We start from the raw sequence: 17,968 nt of genomic DNA, 5'->3' as shown, positions 1-17,968 counted from the left end.
AATTCAACTATGATTCATTGTAAGAACTTCTGTAAATGTCACAATGTACCTCCAGTACAACAATAATAAAAAATTTTTAAAAAAAGAAGGATGTGAGTTGTGGAGTTTTCTAGATTACTTTAGAGGATTTCTCTTGGTTCTGACATTTTTACCTGAGGACTTGGTAGAAAATGAAACAGAGCAAATGTTTCCATTGTTTCATAGTGCAACAGTGCTTATTATAAAAGCTTAGACACTCCTTTTACTTCTCTTTCCAGCTTGTTGGACGACCATTTTTACCTGCCTACTGGAGTCTTGGGTTCCAGCTTAGTCGCAGAGATTATGGTGGCATTAATGGATTGAGAGAAGTTGTAACCCGAACTCGTGAAGCTGAGATCCCATATGTAAGATGAAACTTCTCTTATCATTCCTTAAGCACCATTTCCTAACTTTCACTTTTTTTTGCATTGAATTCAATTTACTAGGAAAAATATTAATAGAATGATAGATGAGTGGCAGATACTTATTGTCATAAGTGTGTATGGTGAATTATCCATCTAGTCATGGAAGTTTATGGTGTCAAATGCATATGGCTTTGAATTTTAGCCTTACTTTTTTTATAGCTTCATGCAACATTGGGTTAATTAATTATCATCACTGAGTTTTAGTTTTCACCTTTATAAAATGAGAATTGAAGACTTTGGTGGGATGGTTAAAATAAATATCTTGTGAAATGCATGCAAAGCTTCTAGAAAAGGAGATAAAATCCATCCAAGTTAGCTGCTATTTTATGAGAGAAAGCAACACTTGAGGTGACAATTACACTTATGACTTACATTAAGTGTATTTCTCATAGTGAACTTTAAACTCCTTTCAGATAATACAGATTCTAGTACTGAATATCCGTGGCTGCAAAAGTATTTATGATGTTCAATGTCCACCTGTAAAGCAAAAGATAATTTCTGAGTATGTAATATTTGATAAGCACCTCTGGGAGATAGTGAAGTAATCAAAAATAATTATTTCACACGAGCTCTTTGAAACTTTGGAACCTTATTGCAGGCCCAGTGTGTGTTCTGAAGAATGATTGTACAGGTGGAAATGACTTTGACCTGACCTCACATCAGGATTCTTCAGCACCCTCTTAGAGTATTGAAGAAGACAGGCAGTGAGAGCATTTTTTTCCTGGGAGAAATGATACCCACCATGTTGTTTCAATATTAAGGAGAAATTGTATAAATTTTAATTCTCCCATATCTGCTATCTGAAAAGGTCCAATTCCAGGATGATTCAGAAAAAATTTGGTGACACTCTTATTCTTTTACAGAGGGCTTTCACATCTCTGGTTAGTTCTTGTTTATCACTATTTTGTAAATGAGGAAATAGAGATGCTGTATGGTGATTACTTTTACAGGGTTGCACAGCTAGCTATGTGGAAGGTGCAGTAGGCAAACGTAGTTCTTTTGATTGTATGTGTGGTGTTGTTTGCAACACTTCCTGCCTCCCTCTTATGGGAAGGGCTTTTCTGAAATGCTGCCAGTTCAGGAACAAATGAGCTTTTGTTCAAGGGTGGGAGCTTCTTTCAGTGTGGCTGAGAAAGGATACATGGGTCCTAAGTGATTACCCAGTACCAGAATAGATGATGTCACATTGGACAGCAGACCACAAACTGGAGCCTCCATTTTGGTACACAACCTTATTAAGTACAGATGGAAGACTTATGTCTTGAAGTAAGTGCAGATTGGGGGCAAGTGAGCATTCAGAGTTGAGGTATCACAAAATCTCTAAACATCCCCACACCTCCTCAGTTGTGTGACTTTGGGAAATATTACTTAACCCCTTCACATTTCAGTCTTCTCTCTAAGAATAAAACCTGTTCTTCATAGATTGATATGCAAACACAATCAGCAATGCATACATAAGAATTTAGTAAGTGAATGTGCTATCCTTTTGTCATTTATCTTTGTTAACCATTCTTCTAGCAGTATTACAAGGTAAATGACCATTTACCTTTTATTCTGTCTTGATGTTTTGGGTCCAAGGTAATGCGTGGGTATAGCATTGCTAATATGTTCATCCAAACAAACATTTATACATGTCTAGAGGCTTTCAAATTATAAAGATGAACAAGACACAATTCCTGTCCTAAATTCCTCCTGATACCCTATGACATACTCCCATCAAAAGGAGACGAAAAAATTGCAACCTAAGAGCCGTTATGTGGCTCAAGGAAAGCTTATTTATTCTAAGCCCTGAAAGTTCCAGGATTCCTAACAATGTGACTTTCGTTTTAGTGGTCAGAGCTGAAATCCTTTTCATCAGCATGGGGATGTTTCCTAGCTTGTAATTGACCAGAGCTATCTTTCAGGATGTGCAATATTCAGACATAGACTACATGGATAGAAAGAAGGATTTCACTATTGATGAACAGGCTTACTCTGAGCTCTCAGATTTTGTTCAGGACTTACACAACTATGGACAGAAATATATCATTATTACGGTATGTTCAAATTCTTAAACTTGTTGCCTCATTTTTTTTAAATTTTGAAGTGCAAAAGAAACTTGTGAGGATAATATTTATATCCTATTTCTTTATTAGAATCCTGGCATCTTCAAAGACACTAACTATACCGCTTTTACCAGTGGAAGCATGGAGAGAATATGGATCTTGGAGAGCAGTGGCTTTGCTGTTGGGGAGGTAATTTCCTCAAAAATTCAGAGTAAATACAGTTGTTTGGGAGAAATTTATACTTTTAGTGTGAGATAGATGAAAGGAAAGTTACACTACTGCTACTCTTTTCCTAGATTTAGGCATTTCTTTCATTACTATTTTTTATTTGTATGTGCATACAATGTTTGGGTCATTTCTCCCCCCTCTTTCATTACTATTTTTAAAGCAATAGATAGAATGATAAAAGATTAAAATTCTAAGGGATGTAAAATGTCAGTCTTTGCACCACCAATATTTCAGATAGTTCAGAAGCAGTATATCATTAGAAGAAAATTACTTAAAGTCCTTCTGTCTCCAAGTTTCTGTTTCCCAATACAAAAAAATCAGCTGCAATAATGTAGAAGAATAATCATAGTTTACTCATATGATAAGCTATTTCAGCTAATATATTTTTAATTTAAACAAGGCTTCTAGACAAAGCCTAGGCTTGATTCTAAGGTAGCAGTTTCAGATATTGGAATAGACTACTCAGGAGACTATTTTCAGGACAGATGAACCTCTAAGAGTATGTACTTTAAGTCAAATCACATAGGCAAACTTTTTCCCCCCAATTATAGGTAGGGTTAACTCTGGAGGATTGGATTATGTGAGACTTACAAAAACTTGTACTGAATCTCAAAGTTCATGTAACTGCAGTTCTTGTTGCTCCTGAGTAGTTTGCAAAACTATATTTTCAGGGTTCTTGATGGCTCCTTCTTTTTTATTTTTTTGGTGGTACTGGTGTTTGAACTCAGGGTCTAGCACTTGCTAGATAAGTGTCTATCTCTTGAGCCATGCACCAGCCTGAATGTCCCTTCTTAACTATGTTCATGTCTTTCTTTTCATTGTCTTTGTTTTTAATGCTTCATTTTATTTACTTTCATTTTCATTGACTTTTAACTTTCCATGAAATAATAGGAAAATTTCTTCCTTCTCCAAATCAAGTCTTTGCTTTCATTGTTTTATCTGATGTGAATTTCTAAAATATCAGGTAAGCTTATATTCACATACAAAATAAAAATAAGAGCTTACAGTCAAATAAAACTTATTTTGGTTATTTAAAAATTATCCACATTTTGTAAGTCATTTCAGTAGCACTTGTATTTGGATGATGTATAATGAAGTATTTGAATTAAATTGCAAGAACTAATTAGACGACATTTCCACTGACAAATAATTAACATGAATCATATAGCCTAAAGTATTGGCAAAGGAGTGGTGGTGGTATGTAGTGGTGTGTCACAAATGCATTTGGTTAGAATAGAGTTTGTTGGCCCACTCATGTTGCTGTTGGTGATTGCTTATCAAACCACCTATTTCCTAAGGTTCAATATTACCTTCTTTCCCATCACCTAAAACAAAGAACCAAGAGCTCAATCCATTACACGTGGGAATTTCAAGTACCCATCTTGTGTACTGAGAATTCTTTGAATTTTGCTAAATATATTCAATATATTGCTTCAAGTGCAAAATTTTTCCAAATTCCCAATTTACAAATTTGTTGGGAAAAATCAGCAAGAATGTTATACAAAAGCTTGGATCAGATTAATTCAGAGTTTTCAATAATTTGGCTATGCTTTTATATCTTTATGTTTATAGCTGTAATTTAATAAATGTAGAGAAGAAAGACAGATAGGATTAAAAGTGTTCACCATGAGTAAGAGTCACAACTTTATTCAACCATTTATAAAATATTATTTACATGCAAAACTGACATTTATTCAAAGCAAGTTTAATATAATCTTTCTTTAATAATAAACATATTCAATCATTCCTTTTAAAAATATTTTATACTTAGATTCACAGTATTTTATTTTTATTGTGCTGCATATGGGTACATTGTGGCATTTACAAAATTTCTAACATATCAAATATGTCATTCTTGAATTCACTTCCTCCACCATTCTCTACTAACTCCTCCCTTGCCCCACTCCTAGAATACAGTTTCAATAGGTATAATTTTTCCATTCACATCCATGTGTACACAGTATTTGCACTATATTCACCCTCCCATGCCCTTTCCCCACCTCCTCCCCCAACCTGCCTGCACAACCCGCTCCCAACCAAGGAAGGACCTGTTCTGCCCTCCTGTTCTCCAATTTGTAAAAGAAAAAAAAATGACATTTTTGTTATTTAAGATATCTACACAGGGAGTTTTCTTGTGATATTTCCATGTTTATATATATTATAACCTGAATTGGTTCATCTCTATTTTTCTTCTTTCAACCTTAGTCCCCTTCTTATGGTGGTTTCAATAGATTTAAAAATTCTACATTCTTTTTGTATAGAATTCTTAACTTCCTTCTTTTAACCTCCCACTTTTCATCTCCTAATTGATCTGACAAAGAAATTTTACTTTTGTCTAGGAAAGGAGATATAATGGATTTACAATTAATCAGTTGGTTTTCCTTTCTCTTCCTTTAACTCCTTGAATGTATTTTACTGTTTGTTTAGTTTTTGCTTAGGGAGTCACAATTTTGACTCTAAAATGCTAAGCAATGTGGGATTTCTAGTAAAAGAAATGGTAGCCAATAACGGAACCATCAAATGAATCACCAGATTCTTCCTTTTTTGTTCTCTAGGGATATCCGGGGGAGTCAGTCTTTCCTGACTTTAGCAACCCAAAGTGTACTGATTGGTGGAAGGAGCAGTTTGCTGAATTTCATGAACGTCTGAAGTTTGATGGAGTATGGATTGTAAGTTATTATTCCAGACCCAATTTTTCTTTGAAAGTAGACAGGCCAAATTTTCAGATGAACTTTGATGCTGATCTATAATAGTGTGCTTGACATACTGGTATTCAGAGTTCTGTTACTTGATGCTGAGCTTGTATACAGTAAATTAGTATTCTAAGATCTCTGTGTTCTTATTCTGGATTTGTGCCAACTGGTTATTTCATGTTGATAAAGTCCTTTATTTCTGCAGGACCTTGGCTTCTCTCCCACTCTACCTTCACTTTGTTTCAGCTTTAAAACACTGCTTTATTAAAAGTTGTTATTACTCTTATTTATAATATTGGTGCATAAAAATTTAATCACTAGAAAACAATTTAGTGAGGCCCTTAAGGTTTTTTCATTAAAGACCTGTAGGTAGATTCCTTTGAAATTTGAAATTATCTTCGTTAGCAAGGTTAGACACTACTTATTTTTTCATTCACTTATTCACATGTGCTTACATTGTTTGGGCCATTTCTCCCCCCTGCCCCCTGCCCTCTCCCACTCCCCACCACCTCCCCTCACTTCCAGGCAAAACCTATTCTGCCCTTATCTCTAATTTTGTTGATGAGAAAACATAAGCAATAATAAGGAAGACAAAGCATTTTTGCTAGTTGAGATAATGATAGCTATACAGGGAGATTCTTAGCATTGCTTCCATGTACAAATGTAATTCACTTTAAAGACAGATTTCACCTCATCTATCTCTTACTGTTTCTTACACAGTAGAATAACAGGGAATATTATAAAATAAAAATACCAAAGATGAATACATCTTTGGCATACTGAGACAGTAACACCAATGTACAATCCTCACAGTTTATAAGGTAAATAATCAACCTCTGAAATTATATTTTTAATAGATTCAAATCAATTTATAAAAGGTGAAATGTGTTCAATGTAATTTTGAGCTGGTGTGTTCTTAGCTATAACCTATTCCAATGACTTAGTTTTACAAAAGATGAGACAGAGGCCAAGGAAAGTTGGGGAGGTTATTCAAAATCCCAAAACCAGTTAATAGAAGACCCCAGTCACCCTGGCTTCTACTTAGTCAGCACCTCCCAGCAGCTAATTGTAAATCAATAACATCTTGCATTTTGTGTCTTTGAAGGAAATGGATGAATTATCCATCTTGCTCCAAGGTTCTGATCATAAGTGTGAATCAAACTACTTGAACTTTCCTCCTTTTATGCCTAGTAAGTTTTCCCCTGTTTTCTAATGATGCACATGACACATGTTTAAAATGACTTCAGTAATGTTCATTGTGGTCAATAGCAATTCACTTCCCAGTCCAACAGATCCTGCAGACATCCTACCTACTCTTCCACTCAGGTCTCTGTGGCATCACTTGGTCTCAGATTGCTTTTTGTTGACATAATCCAAGGGCAGCATGTGGTGGTAATTTTTCCATTTTGGACTTTGTGAGAATTTTAGGACACTCCAAGGTACAAACTAACTTATGAACAAGTAAATTTTTAATTTCAGGTGGGCCTGGAAGTGGACTTTGCCTAATTTTCCCACATTCCTTTGTAGAATCTGGTCACATAGACTCAGCTTAAGTTCAAAGGGAGGTATAAACTCCAGGTACCATGTCCTATACTCCTTAAGAGGACAATGACTAGGTGGGCATCCAGGCAGTTTCTGAGAGTTTATCCTGCTTTGTCCACCACACATATACTCTTGAGATGAAGGTCTAGCTGTTTCTCTAGCCCCTTTTGGTTACTGAAGGAATAAATGATTTTTTGAATGAGTCTTGACTTCAAACCATTTAGCCTCTTGCAAAATCTACTCTTAGCTTTCCTAACTTACTCTGTGTTCTTCTCTACTCAGTCTGGATTTCCCCATTTTGTCTTTTCACTCTAGACAAGTTTATCATACTTTTTCTTAAACCTTCAATTTTCTTCTTGGTCAAAGTTCTTTTTCTCATAGAAACTTATGTCTATTGAATGACTGATCATTTTCTTTCTTTTTTCAGTACTGAGATTTGAACTTAGGGCCTACACCTTGAAACACTCTACCAGTCCTTTTTTTTTGTGATGGGTTTTTTGAGATAGGGTCTTGTGAACTATTTGCCCAGGCTGACTTTAAACCGGGATCCTCCTGATCTCTGCTTCCTGAGTAGCTAGGATTATAGGTGTGAGCCCCTGGTGCCTGGCTAGTATTCCTAATCATAGATCTTAGACAAATTGCAAATTGGAATCTTGCTTAATTACTTCAATGAAACCATGAAACCAGAAGGGTGAAGTGGAGAGTATGTTGTCCTTTACCAAATATGGGACATATTGCGTCTACACTCCAAAGTCACTAAGCAAACAAAAACAGATGTCTTGGTATTCTGAGTTCTTCACTGGGTTGGCGATGGAGCCCTAGAAAGCCCTTCAGAACTAGGCCTTGTGGAAAACCAAAGCTGTTTTTGTTCTTTTCTACAGAAAACCTCAACTTATCACCTTCTGCTTGCTCTGACAAGCACCCCTTTCTCTACCCCTCAGTCTTTTGTCTATTCACATGTGACCCATTTTCCTTCAGGTGGGTAAGCTTTCCACCTTTTCAGGACTGCATAGTACACATCAGCATAATGAAGAGTCTGGAAAAGTTTTAGTGTCCTATTCAAAATTAAAATGGTTGAGAATTTTGTCTTACAAAACTAAGCTGTACAAAAAATGTAATTTTTTTCTAGATTATAATCCAATTAAATTTCTAACTCCAAACCTTGGTCTATTAGACTGCCAGGAAAAATTCAGCCTCAGATTTTTTTTGTTCCAATACTTTTTGGAATTATGCCTCAGAGTAAGGTCCTATACGGAGACAAGGATTGTGAAAAAAGACAGATATGGCCCAAGTATGAGTCTACAGAGGGAATGGAAAAGAAAGATTACAGGCCATGAGAAAATAAAGATGGACTGTTTCAGGCTTAAGGAAAGGAAAATACAGCAGCCACGGGAATTCTCAGAGCCAGGATTTGACTTCTCAGGCACGAAACCACTCACTGTTGTTGAGCATGGTGGTGTACACCTGCAATTCCAGTACTTGGGAGTCTGAGGTAGAAGAATTTCAAGTTTGACATCAGCATGGGCTACATAGAGAAATGCTGTCTGAACAAACAAACCACCCAACGTTAGATTTCATTTTTTGTTTTGAAAGTGTGACAGGGGTCTGTAATATAAGTGAGGATGTTCCCTCTCACTGCCCTTACCCCGCACATTGCACAGTCCTTGATTGAGCATAATGGATACAGAATGCTTTATACTGAAACTCAGATCAATAGCCCATTGCTCTGAGCTGGCTTCTCAGTTGCTCCATTCACCATCCATCATCCTTTGTGAGCTCCAGAGAATGCCAATTCCTGGATGGCTCAGTGTAGGCCTCAAGTAGGAGGTGGGATTTAGGATAGAATTTAAAATCTGGAAAGAATTTTGTCAGCAGAAATTGGTGAGAAGGTACAGTAACTGAGAGGGAAAGATTGGTGGCTATTTTGTTGAAGTTGATTGATAAAAATGTGCCTCACTTATGGGTATTCCCCCTAGACATTCTGGACAACTTACTGTTTGCAAGAACCCTCTGCATGGACACAGAGTTTTATTGGGGCCTTCACTATGATGTCCACAGCTTATATGGCTACACCATGGCAAGAGCTACAGACATGTAAGAATGTAGTTTTTTCTATGATTCCAGATTTTGGGAAGTGGAAGGTGGAGGATGGGTGGATTTCTCTTTTCTTTTGTAAGCATATTTCCAAATTGCAATTATAAGGATGTAGAAACTGGTGTGACAAGGTATTTAAGATGTTTTCATATAAAATTTCATCTTCTTTCTAACTTCCCTCTCTCCCTCCCTCCCTTCCTTCATCCCGCCCTTCCTTCCTTCCTTCCTTTTCTTTCCTCACTTTCCAGATATTCCTTCTCATCTCTTTACCTCTGTTTCTGGATCCTTTCTGGATTTTCTTTCACTGATGAGTCTTAAGGATCAGTCCTCAGGTTTCTTTTTCTATTCTTTGCTAACCTATATGCAATTTATTCCTTTCTGTGATATTTACTGTAATTTATTATGATGATTTAAAAATTCTAGCTGATGTCTCTCTTTTATTTTCAGATACAAGCATCTGCATACCTAATGACCTTTTCTCTTTGGATGTCTTACGGTACCTCACACATGATTCACCTGGCTCTGTTACCCTTTCACGGCTTACCTCCATGCTCTGCTAGTTGTTTTTGAAACTCTTAACCACCTTACCTTGGTTTTAAAGATACCATCTCTACTTCCCAGACTCTCAAATGAGAAATTTTTGCATCATCCTTTCTTTCTTTTATGCTCCCACATGAGATCAGCCTTATTTCTTTCAGTTATACTTTTGAAACATTACTATGATTGTATCTTATTCGTTCCTCCCCCATGGTTTCTTCATAATTAAGATCTTCATCACCTCTTGCATAACTGCTACACTAAACCCATGAAGTCTCCTGGACTTTAGCCTTATCTCCAAACAATATGTCCTCTGCCCTTTCAAAGTGTGATCCAAGGACTGGCAACATTGGTATCACCAGGAAATATATTACAAGTGTGGCATCTTGGCCTTCAGCCTAGATCTAAGGAATCAAAATCTGGGTTCTTACCAAGACACCTGAGTATGCTGAATGCATGCTAATGTTTAAAAGCACTATTTTACACTGCTGTTGATGTGATCTTTCTGAAACAGAAGTTTTCTCATTTATTTCCCCAGTGTAAAATTATTTGTAGCTTGCTATTTTCTGTATAATAAAATCTAATTCCTTAGAATAATATGTAAGACATTACACTTCACAACCTAATGTCTCACATCGTTGCCACTCATCACACTTTATAGTTTGGTAATATGTTCATTCTTCCATGTCTTTCATGTGCTGATTGTCCTGAATGAGACAGCCTTTCTTACTCCGTTCATTTTGTAACCATGTACTTATCTATAAAAACTCACCTAGGATGTCAGTTCTGGAAACCTTCCTGACAGTTCTAGGGAGAGACTGTTTCTCCTTTTTGTGTTATATTTTTATATTGAACTATTCTTACTATGAAAAATTATATATAATTTTTAGATGGTCATTTTTTTTTCTTAAAAGTTCCTTGAGGGCAAACTCGCCCTTGTATCCTCAGCCTTATGAATAGTGTATGCATTTAAGACGTGCTGGGGGAACAAATGCCTGACTTGAGCAGGATAGGAACCTGATGAAATTTAGGCAGAGGCTATATCTGTTTCATTTTCCAACAATATCTCGACCTATGACTTTCCATTATGATGAGATGTCCATGTGAGCGAGAGTCTTTGTCCAGAAAATGCACGAGTTTGTATTTCAGTAAAAGCAAAGATCAAAGAAGAAAGACACCTATTTCTGATTTTGTTATATTCTCTTTTCTGTCCGCTCTCTTACTCATCCCACTTTTCCTGGAAAATATGTCAGATGAATAAAACTCAGTTGCCTCATCTCTGAAATGAAAATATGTTTCCAATAGCCCCTACCTGTTCTATGCCACACATAGAAATTAATTGAGATTTTCATTCAATGGGCTCTGGACATCAGGAGAACTGAAGTTGTGGGTCTAATGAAGATTTAGGGCTACTTTAACTAGAAATATAGTTTGGGAATAGTGGTCACTGGGCTAACCAGAAGGCTGAAATTCACCTTTGTTTAGGCTAAAGCAGAAGGAGACCTGATCTTCTCTGAGATCACAAACTGATCATAAATAGACCAGATCTGGGGATGGAAAAGGAAAACTTAAGTATCTCTCAATAAAGCCTTTTCTCTAAAGTGGAAATAACCAGTTTTATCTAATCTGTATTACAATAATGGCCTCTGTTGAACTTTAACCTCAGATATCTTCATTTCTATTTCAGTTTCACTATGTGTAGACCGAATGTGTTTCTTTCACAATCAATGCTTGTATAGTGTAATAAGTTCCAGTTAATGGTAATAAAGGTGAAGTGTCTGTCTATCAGTCTATTCGAAGGGAGAGTGAAGACAGAAATTCCAGTCTGAGCTACTGTTGTGCTAAATAGGATAATGCATTGTTAGCAAGGCATGGAACCCAGAGATGTTAGAAAAACATTGTCTAGAGGGAGAAGATGATTACAAAATATTGTCCGTCCAAAGGGCCAGACCTAACCAGAGCTGATGAGATGCAGAAAACACAATTTGGACAGGAACCTAGAGTGTTTCTTTGGACACTGAAATAGAGGTTTGTACTATCTTATATGAGATCTGAAACTTTACCTAGAAGTGGGGAAAAAAGGTCTAAAGTATGCTAAATGGCATTGATAACTTGAAGGATTTTTTTGTTGTTGTTGTTGCTGTCTTGTTATCATTGTTGTTTTCCAGTTTGTCTAAAAAGTCCATTGCTGCCATTGGTATAAATTGAGTTCTAGATATTCACAACTCACATCACACTCACCTGGCTACATTCCTTTGCAGGGCCATGGAGAAAATCTTCCATGATAAAAGGAACTTTATCTTATCTCGTTCTACTTTTGCTGGATCTGGCAAATTTGCTGCTCATTGGCTGGGGGACAATGAGGCCACATGGGATGACCTCCGATGGTCCATTCCCAGTATCCTTGAGTTCAACCTGTTTGGCATTCCTATGGTGAGCTTCATGCCCAGTGTCCTTTGACACTCTTTCCATTACAAATCTCTGAGGGTGTTTAAAAAACTAACAAGCATGTTTCCCATATGTACTGGAAAAATTAATTTCTATGTGTGGCATGATCTGCCTTCTGAAGATAGAATGGTAAAACTTTATCATTGAGTTGTCTTCCATGAAAGCTTTGTAAGTAGGAAAGAGATATCAAGAGTAAAATGTTTTAATATCACAGAAAACCCCATTTTCTCACTGACAGCATCAGTGACTAGGGAAATATGAAAATGGAAACTGAATATTGAGGAAAAACCCTTAACTATCTTGAACCTTGACTATACCACCAGTTGCTCTTCTCCCCAGTCTGTCCTGTGATGCACACTTTACTTTTCTTATTTGGCTGAGGCATTCCCTGGGACTCTGGAATCTCTTTAAGCATGGAATGATGTTAAAATGGCTTCTCAGTGATTCACTTCTCAGTAACCACAGTACTTGTCTGCGTATTTATTCTCTAGGTAGGTGCCAACATCTGTGGCTATGCAAAAAATGTCACAGAGGAGCTCTGCAGAAGATGGATGCAACTTGGAGCATTTTATCCACTATCAAGGAATCACAATGGGCCTGGGTATAGGGTAAGTTCCCCAACAGCAGTAGTGGAAACTTCTTGGATTGTATAATCTAGTTGCCCTCAAAAAGGGGTTGAGGAAAATCCTACAGGTTGGCCCTAACTGCAGAAGGAGGATAGGTAAATCTTGGGTGATAAGCATAAAAAGCAGAGAAGCAGGTAAGAGTGAGAGAGAAAGGATATTGTAAATATTAAATGCTTTTATTGTTAGAAATTCTCCTACAAAGGTGAGAAGATTTGGTACATTTTCTATGCTGCTTCTGTTGTCACCTTATAGAAGATGGGACAGTTGGAGTTCATTGGTATTTTACTTCAATTAATACAAGGTAGATTACTCACAGATTGTGACAGCAAGGAAGAAGGATTTAGGGAGGGACAGTCTAGTGATCTAATTTTTTTCATCTTGTTATAACATTCTACCTTTTTGTGAATAATTTGGGAGACTATGGCACTATGCCTCATGATTCACCCCACCTTAATTCTCTTCTACATAAAACAGTACTTTTGATTGCCAAGGTATGTAGAAGGGTTCAAAGTCCCTATACAGGGAATGTTTATAGTCATTATAGAACAAATAAGGTGGGTTGTCATGTCTTTTATTAAAATAATCTGCAATTGAAATGTTTCAGATTGAATGGTGTTAAGGGATTTTTGGTTTTTGGCAGTATTGGGGTTTGAACTCAGGGCTTTGTGTTTGCTGTAAAGGCACTCTACTTCTGAGCTATGCCTCCAGTCCTTTTTGCTTTGGGTATTTGGAAATAAGATCGCAATTTTTACCCTGGCCAGCCTGGACCACAATGCTCCTATTTTAGGCTTTCTGCCATAGTTGAAATGCTAGGTGTGTGACGCCACATCCAACTTTTTTCTGTTGAGTTAGAGTCTCACAAATATTTTTGCCCAGACTGACCTGGAACCATGATCCTCCCAATCTCAGCTTCACAAATAGCTAGGATGTCAGAAATAAACCATTGGCATCTGGCTTGGTCTTAGTTTTAAAAGACTCATTAGAGTAACTTCCCGATTATCATTTTGGCTCTAGCTCTTGACTTTGTAAAATGACATATCTCTAACCTGAAAGGATTAACAGTCAAATGTTCAAAATATTTATCCTTGGGCTTTCCTAGCTACTTTGTGATCTAGAGAGAGATGAACTATTTTTGAACATCTAAGCAGGTGTCTGGGAGCAGGTAAGGCAGGTGCTCTTCATGAAGAGATGGCCTGAAAGGTCAAACTAGCTCGGTCCAAAAGAATTATAACAAGAGCCACACATGTCAATTTAAATTTAAATTTAGAAAGTAAAAAAGAAATAGGAAACATTTTAAGTAACTCAATACATCTATAATATTATTATTTAAACCTGTGTTTAATCCAAACTAGTATTAATAACCTAATTTATGTCCTTTTCTTTCTACCAAGTCTTCAAAATCCAGTGTGCATTTTAAACTTTTAAGACATCACAATTTGTATGTTAAATTTTCAGTAGTTGAAGTGTAATTTATCAAAATAATGAAGCTATGTTTAATAGAAAGTATTAAGATTTATTAATACTTTATTACTTATTTTATCAAGGCTTAAGATTTATATTTAAATGAATCAAAAGGAAATAAAATGTAAAGTCTAGTTCCACAGTCTTACTAATTTCACTTCAAGTATCCAATAGCCATGGGTTTGTGGACACCACATGGACAGGCTTTCTCAGTTGTAAACGAGGTGATGGAGTCTGTGGAATACAATTTTCTTTTATGCTTGGCCTTAGGGTTTTCATGAGCCCTTCATTAAGGTCACACAATGGTTGTATTTGAGAAAGGGATAAGCATCCTATGAAAAAAAAGAAAGGAACAAACTCATAATTTTCTCCAAGATTTAGTCCCAGTAACAGGGTACAGGAAGACAAGTCTTCTTTCACATCTTCCACATTACAAATAAAATGAACAAAAGGACTGCCAACCCTGGACGGATAATTTCTGTTTCTGGATCCTTGCAAAATTAAATTTCTCTTCTAAAGGATTCTTTCTTTGCTCTTGAGCAAAATCTTCTAAAACCTGTCCTTAAGATTTCTTTATATATTCATTATATTTCAAAGAACAAATAGAAGTCATTATCTTCAGGATGCAGACAATGAAACAAATTGTGATAGGGAAAAACATTACTATGAAACTACACATAAAATTTTAAAATTGTAAATTCATAAAATTATATGGAAAGGAAAAGTTGAACTATAGATCGTGGTGATAGACAATGTGTCATAAGGCAATAGATTGAATTTTCTTTTAGTAGTATAACTAAGTTTAGTACAACTTACTATTATCTTCCAAGTGAAATATTAAGAAAATCCTTAATAAATAAATTAGAGTGACTCTGGAAGAAGCAGGACCTCTTTATGTCCATGGGATTTAAAAAAAAAAAAAAATCCATGTGGGATTTCTTTTTCACCCTGCGCTGCTTTAGTTGCCCTCAGAAGACATGTGTCAAAAGAAAACTAATTTGCTTACAATTCTACATCAAGAAAGTAATGTGATCTTTGATATTGCTTTCTTAGCCATAAAATGAAAGAGTAGGACTAATATCCACTTGGTTCTGGAAGCATTCTGACTTTCTCCAGGTTGGGGAACATGGTTATTTATGTTTATCTGGGAAATCTTCTTATCATAAGGAAATTTTTAAATTCTTCTGGAAAGAATACTTAGCAATTGTTTGCATTTCCTTCCAGGATCAGGATCCTGCTGCCTTTGGTTTTGACTCTCTGCTGTTGAATTCCTCCAGACATTATCTGAACATCCGCTATACCCTACTGCCCTACCTCTACACCCTCTTCTACCGAGCCCACACTCTGGGGGAGACGGTAGCAAGGCCCCTGGTTCATGAGTGAGTTTCTTGATCAAAAACTCCTTTTCAGATCACAAATTCACTTTACCTTGTTGGTAACAGGGTCGGTTATGACATGTAGGATGTGTTGTCCTGTACTGGAAATTTCCCTTGTCACTCTGTACTCTCTATGTTCTAGGTTCTACCAGGACCCAGCCACATGGGAAGTGCACGAGCAGTTCTTATGGGGGCCTGGACTCCTCATCACACCTGTTTTATATGAAGTATGCTTGGGTGGGATATTGCAGTTGTCCTCATGGCTTTATAGCTGAATAAGCTCCATCCTGAGTATCTATAATTGCACTTAAGTCTAAATATAAGTATAGATGAGAGAGATTATGAGCATTTATAAATTAGAAAAATAGAATTCTTGGTCCTAATGCTCCATCAAATTAAGCAATTTCCATCTTATAAAATTGCTTAAAGCCTGTGTCCTTAGTGGCCATGGCGTCTTGGCCTTGGTGTCTATGTGTGTGTCTATTTCCCCTTTTGCAGAGGGAATGCCTTATGGGGTGGGTTGGGAGGATAGGATAGGTATATAGAGGAGAGAAGAGGGTGAGTGAAGTCCAGTTATGAGAGACTGCATGCAGAGTGGGGAAGTATAGGAGAAGGATCAGGATTATACAGTTCAGCTTGCAAACACAAAAGATTGCCAATGATGTACTCATGTCAAAGACTTGTTGAGCTGGTATTTTAGCCAAATCATCTGATGGCAGGTTTTTCTAACTAATAACTGACCTTGCTGGAAGGATCTCCTGGGAGCCTGGGTGGTTCAGTTTCCTCACAACTATCAGATTACATAACTCAGAGAATGAACTTTCCTCTGTCTCTTCTAGGAAATGTAGGAGCATTGAGCAAAACAAACTTAATTTCTAGGTACAGCTTGGTTTTGAATAAACTGATCAATCTGAGTTTCTGTGCTTTGGTTAGTAGAATGGGATGATCCCAACTGTCTCACAGGATTTTTCAGATGACCACAGGTAGTGATGTGTAGAGGTAAAGGGTGATGCTAGTATTACTTACAATTTTTGTTTCCCTAGGGTGTGGACCAAGTGACAGCATACATCCCAGATGCCATCTGGTATGACTATGAGACAGTAAGTGACATGGCCCAGTTTTCTCAGAAATCTATCTCTAGCAGAGGGGAATTCTAAACCAGAAATCTTGGGAGCCTGGGGTAGGATGTACAAGGTTATACATTTTGCTAATTGTGGGTACTTTTCTGTGAGACAGCTTAGTCATTCAGGATGGTATAACAAAATACTTTATATGAATAATTTATAAATAAACAAAGTTTATGTCCATAGTTTTGGAAGCTGAAGAGTCCAAGATGAAGGTATTGGAAGATTCAGCATCTGGTGAGGGCTACTCTACTTCATTGATGATAGCTTCCTGCTGAGCCTTCATAACTTAATCACTTACCCAAATAATAACATCTTGTATGTTCCTACAAGTGAATTTTGAGGGACACCAGCATTCATACCGTAGTAGAAGACCTTTCCAATGTACAAAGAAATAACTTGAATAACTAGAACAGATTTGTAAAAATTCACCGTTTTAACCTGGCTACTGTACTGGTAGTCATTGGCCTTGGTCTGTGATAACATAGAGAATTCAAGCTCAGTTGTAGAATCACAGTGTGCTAGTTAGCTTTCTGTTACTAAAACAAATGTCTGATGCAATCAGCTTATAAAAAGACATTGGTTATTTGGGTTTGCAGTGTCAGAGCTTCAAGTCTATGATCTGTTGGCTTCATTGCTTTGCCTGTGGCATCACATCATGGTGGAAGCATGTTAAAGAGCAAAACCTCTTATCTCATGACCAGGAAATGACAGAAAGAGGAAGAGACAAGAGTCCCATAATCCCCTTTGATGATGCACAACCAATGATCTAAAACCACCCACTAGCCCTTACCTCTCAAAGTTTCCACCACCTCCCAATAGTGCCAAACTGGGGACCAAGCCATTAACACAGAGGACTTTGGGGGATATTCCAGATCCAAATTATGGCACAAGGTATGGTGTCAGGTAAAGAATGGGGGTAGGCTGGAGTTTTAGCTCTGTTCTCTAGTACCCATACATCTTTAGAAAATCACTTCATTTGGGGGGGCAATCTCCACTTTTCTCTTCTTTAAAACTAAGCACCTGAACTAGAGGATCTCTAGGATCCTTCCTGGTCCATCCAGTCTATTATCTGGTCTGTTTTCCTTTTGCTGACTAGGGAATAGCCATTGAATGGAGGAAACAATTTGTGGATTTGTTACTTCCTGGCGATAGGATAGGGCTTCACCTTCGAGGCGGGTACATATTTCCCATCCAGCAGCCAAACACAACCACAGAGACCAGGTAAACTCTTATTTTTTCTAAGGTGTGACTACTCTGGTGCTCTATTGGGCAGGACATTATGTGGAAGGGAGGGAAACAGGGACCAAGATTGGAGGACATAGGGAAAAATGTTTCTAATCATCAGTCT

General features: G+C 37.0%; 1 protein-coding gene across 1 annotated transcript in view; it reads left to right on the top strand.

Moving 5' to 3' along the window:
- The window catches only part of Mgam2 (maltase-glucoamylase 2 (putative)), an 85,663-nt gene that overhangs the window by 16,975 nt on the left and 50,720 nt on the right, over nt 1-17,968 (top strand). Inside the window, 12 exon segments of the mRNA XM_074061725.1 lie at nt 258-383; nt 2,348-2,479; nt 2,579-2,677; nt 5,272-5,385; nt 6,515-6,599; nt 8,928-9,045; nt 11,844-12,015; nt 12,522-12,638; nt 15,342-15,496; nt 15,636-15,720; nt 16,537-16,593; nt 17,717-17,841. Of these exon segments, the coding sequence (XP_073917826.1) occupies nt 258-383; nt 2,348-2,479; nt 2,579-2,677; nt 5,272-5,385; nt 6,515-6,599; nt 8,928-9,045; nt 11,844-12,015; nt 12,522-12,638; nt 15,342-15,496; nt 15,636-15,720; nt 16,537-16,593; nt 17,717-17,841 (1,385 nt within the window).

Source organism: Castor canadensis, chromosome 2 (assembly GCF_047511655.1).
Source record: "Castor canadensis chromosome 2, mCasCan1.hap1v2, whole genome shotgun sequence".
Lineage (NCBI taxonomy): Eukaryota > Metazoa > Chordata > Mammalia > Rodentia > Castoridae > Castor > Castor canadensis.
The sequence above is the reverse complement of the archived record's forward strand: the minus strand, read 5'-3'. Positions and strand labels throughout refer to the sequence as shown.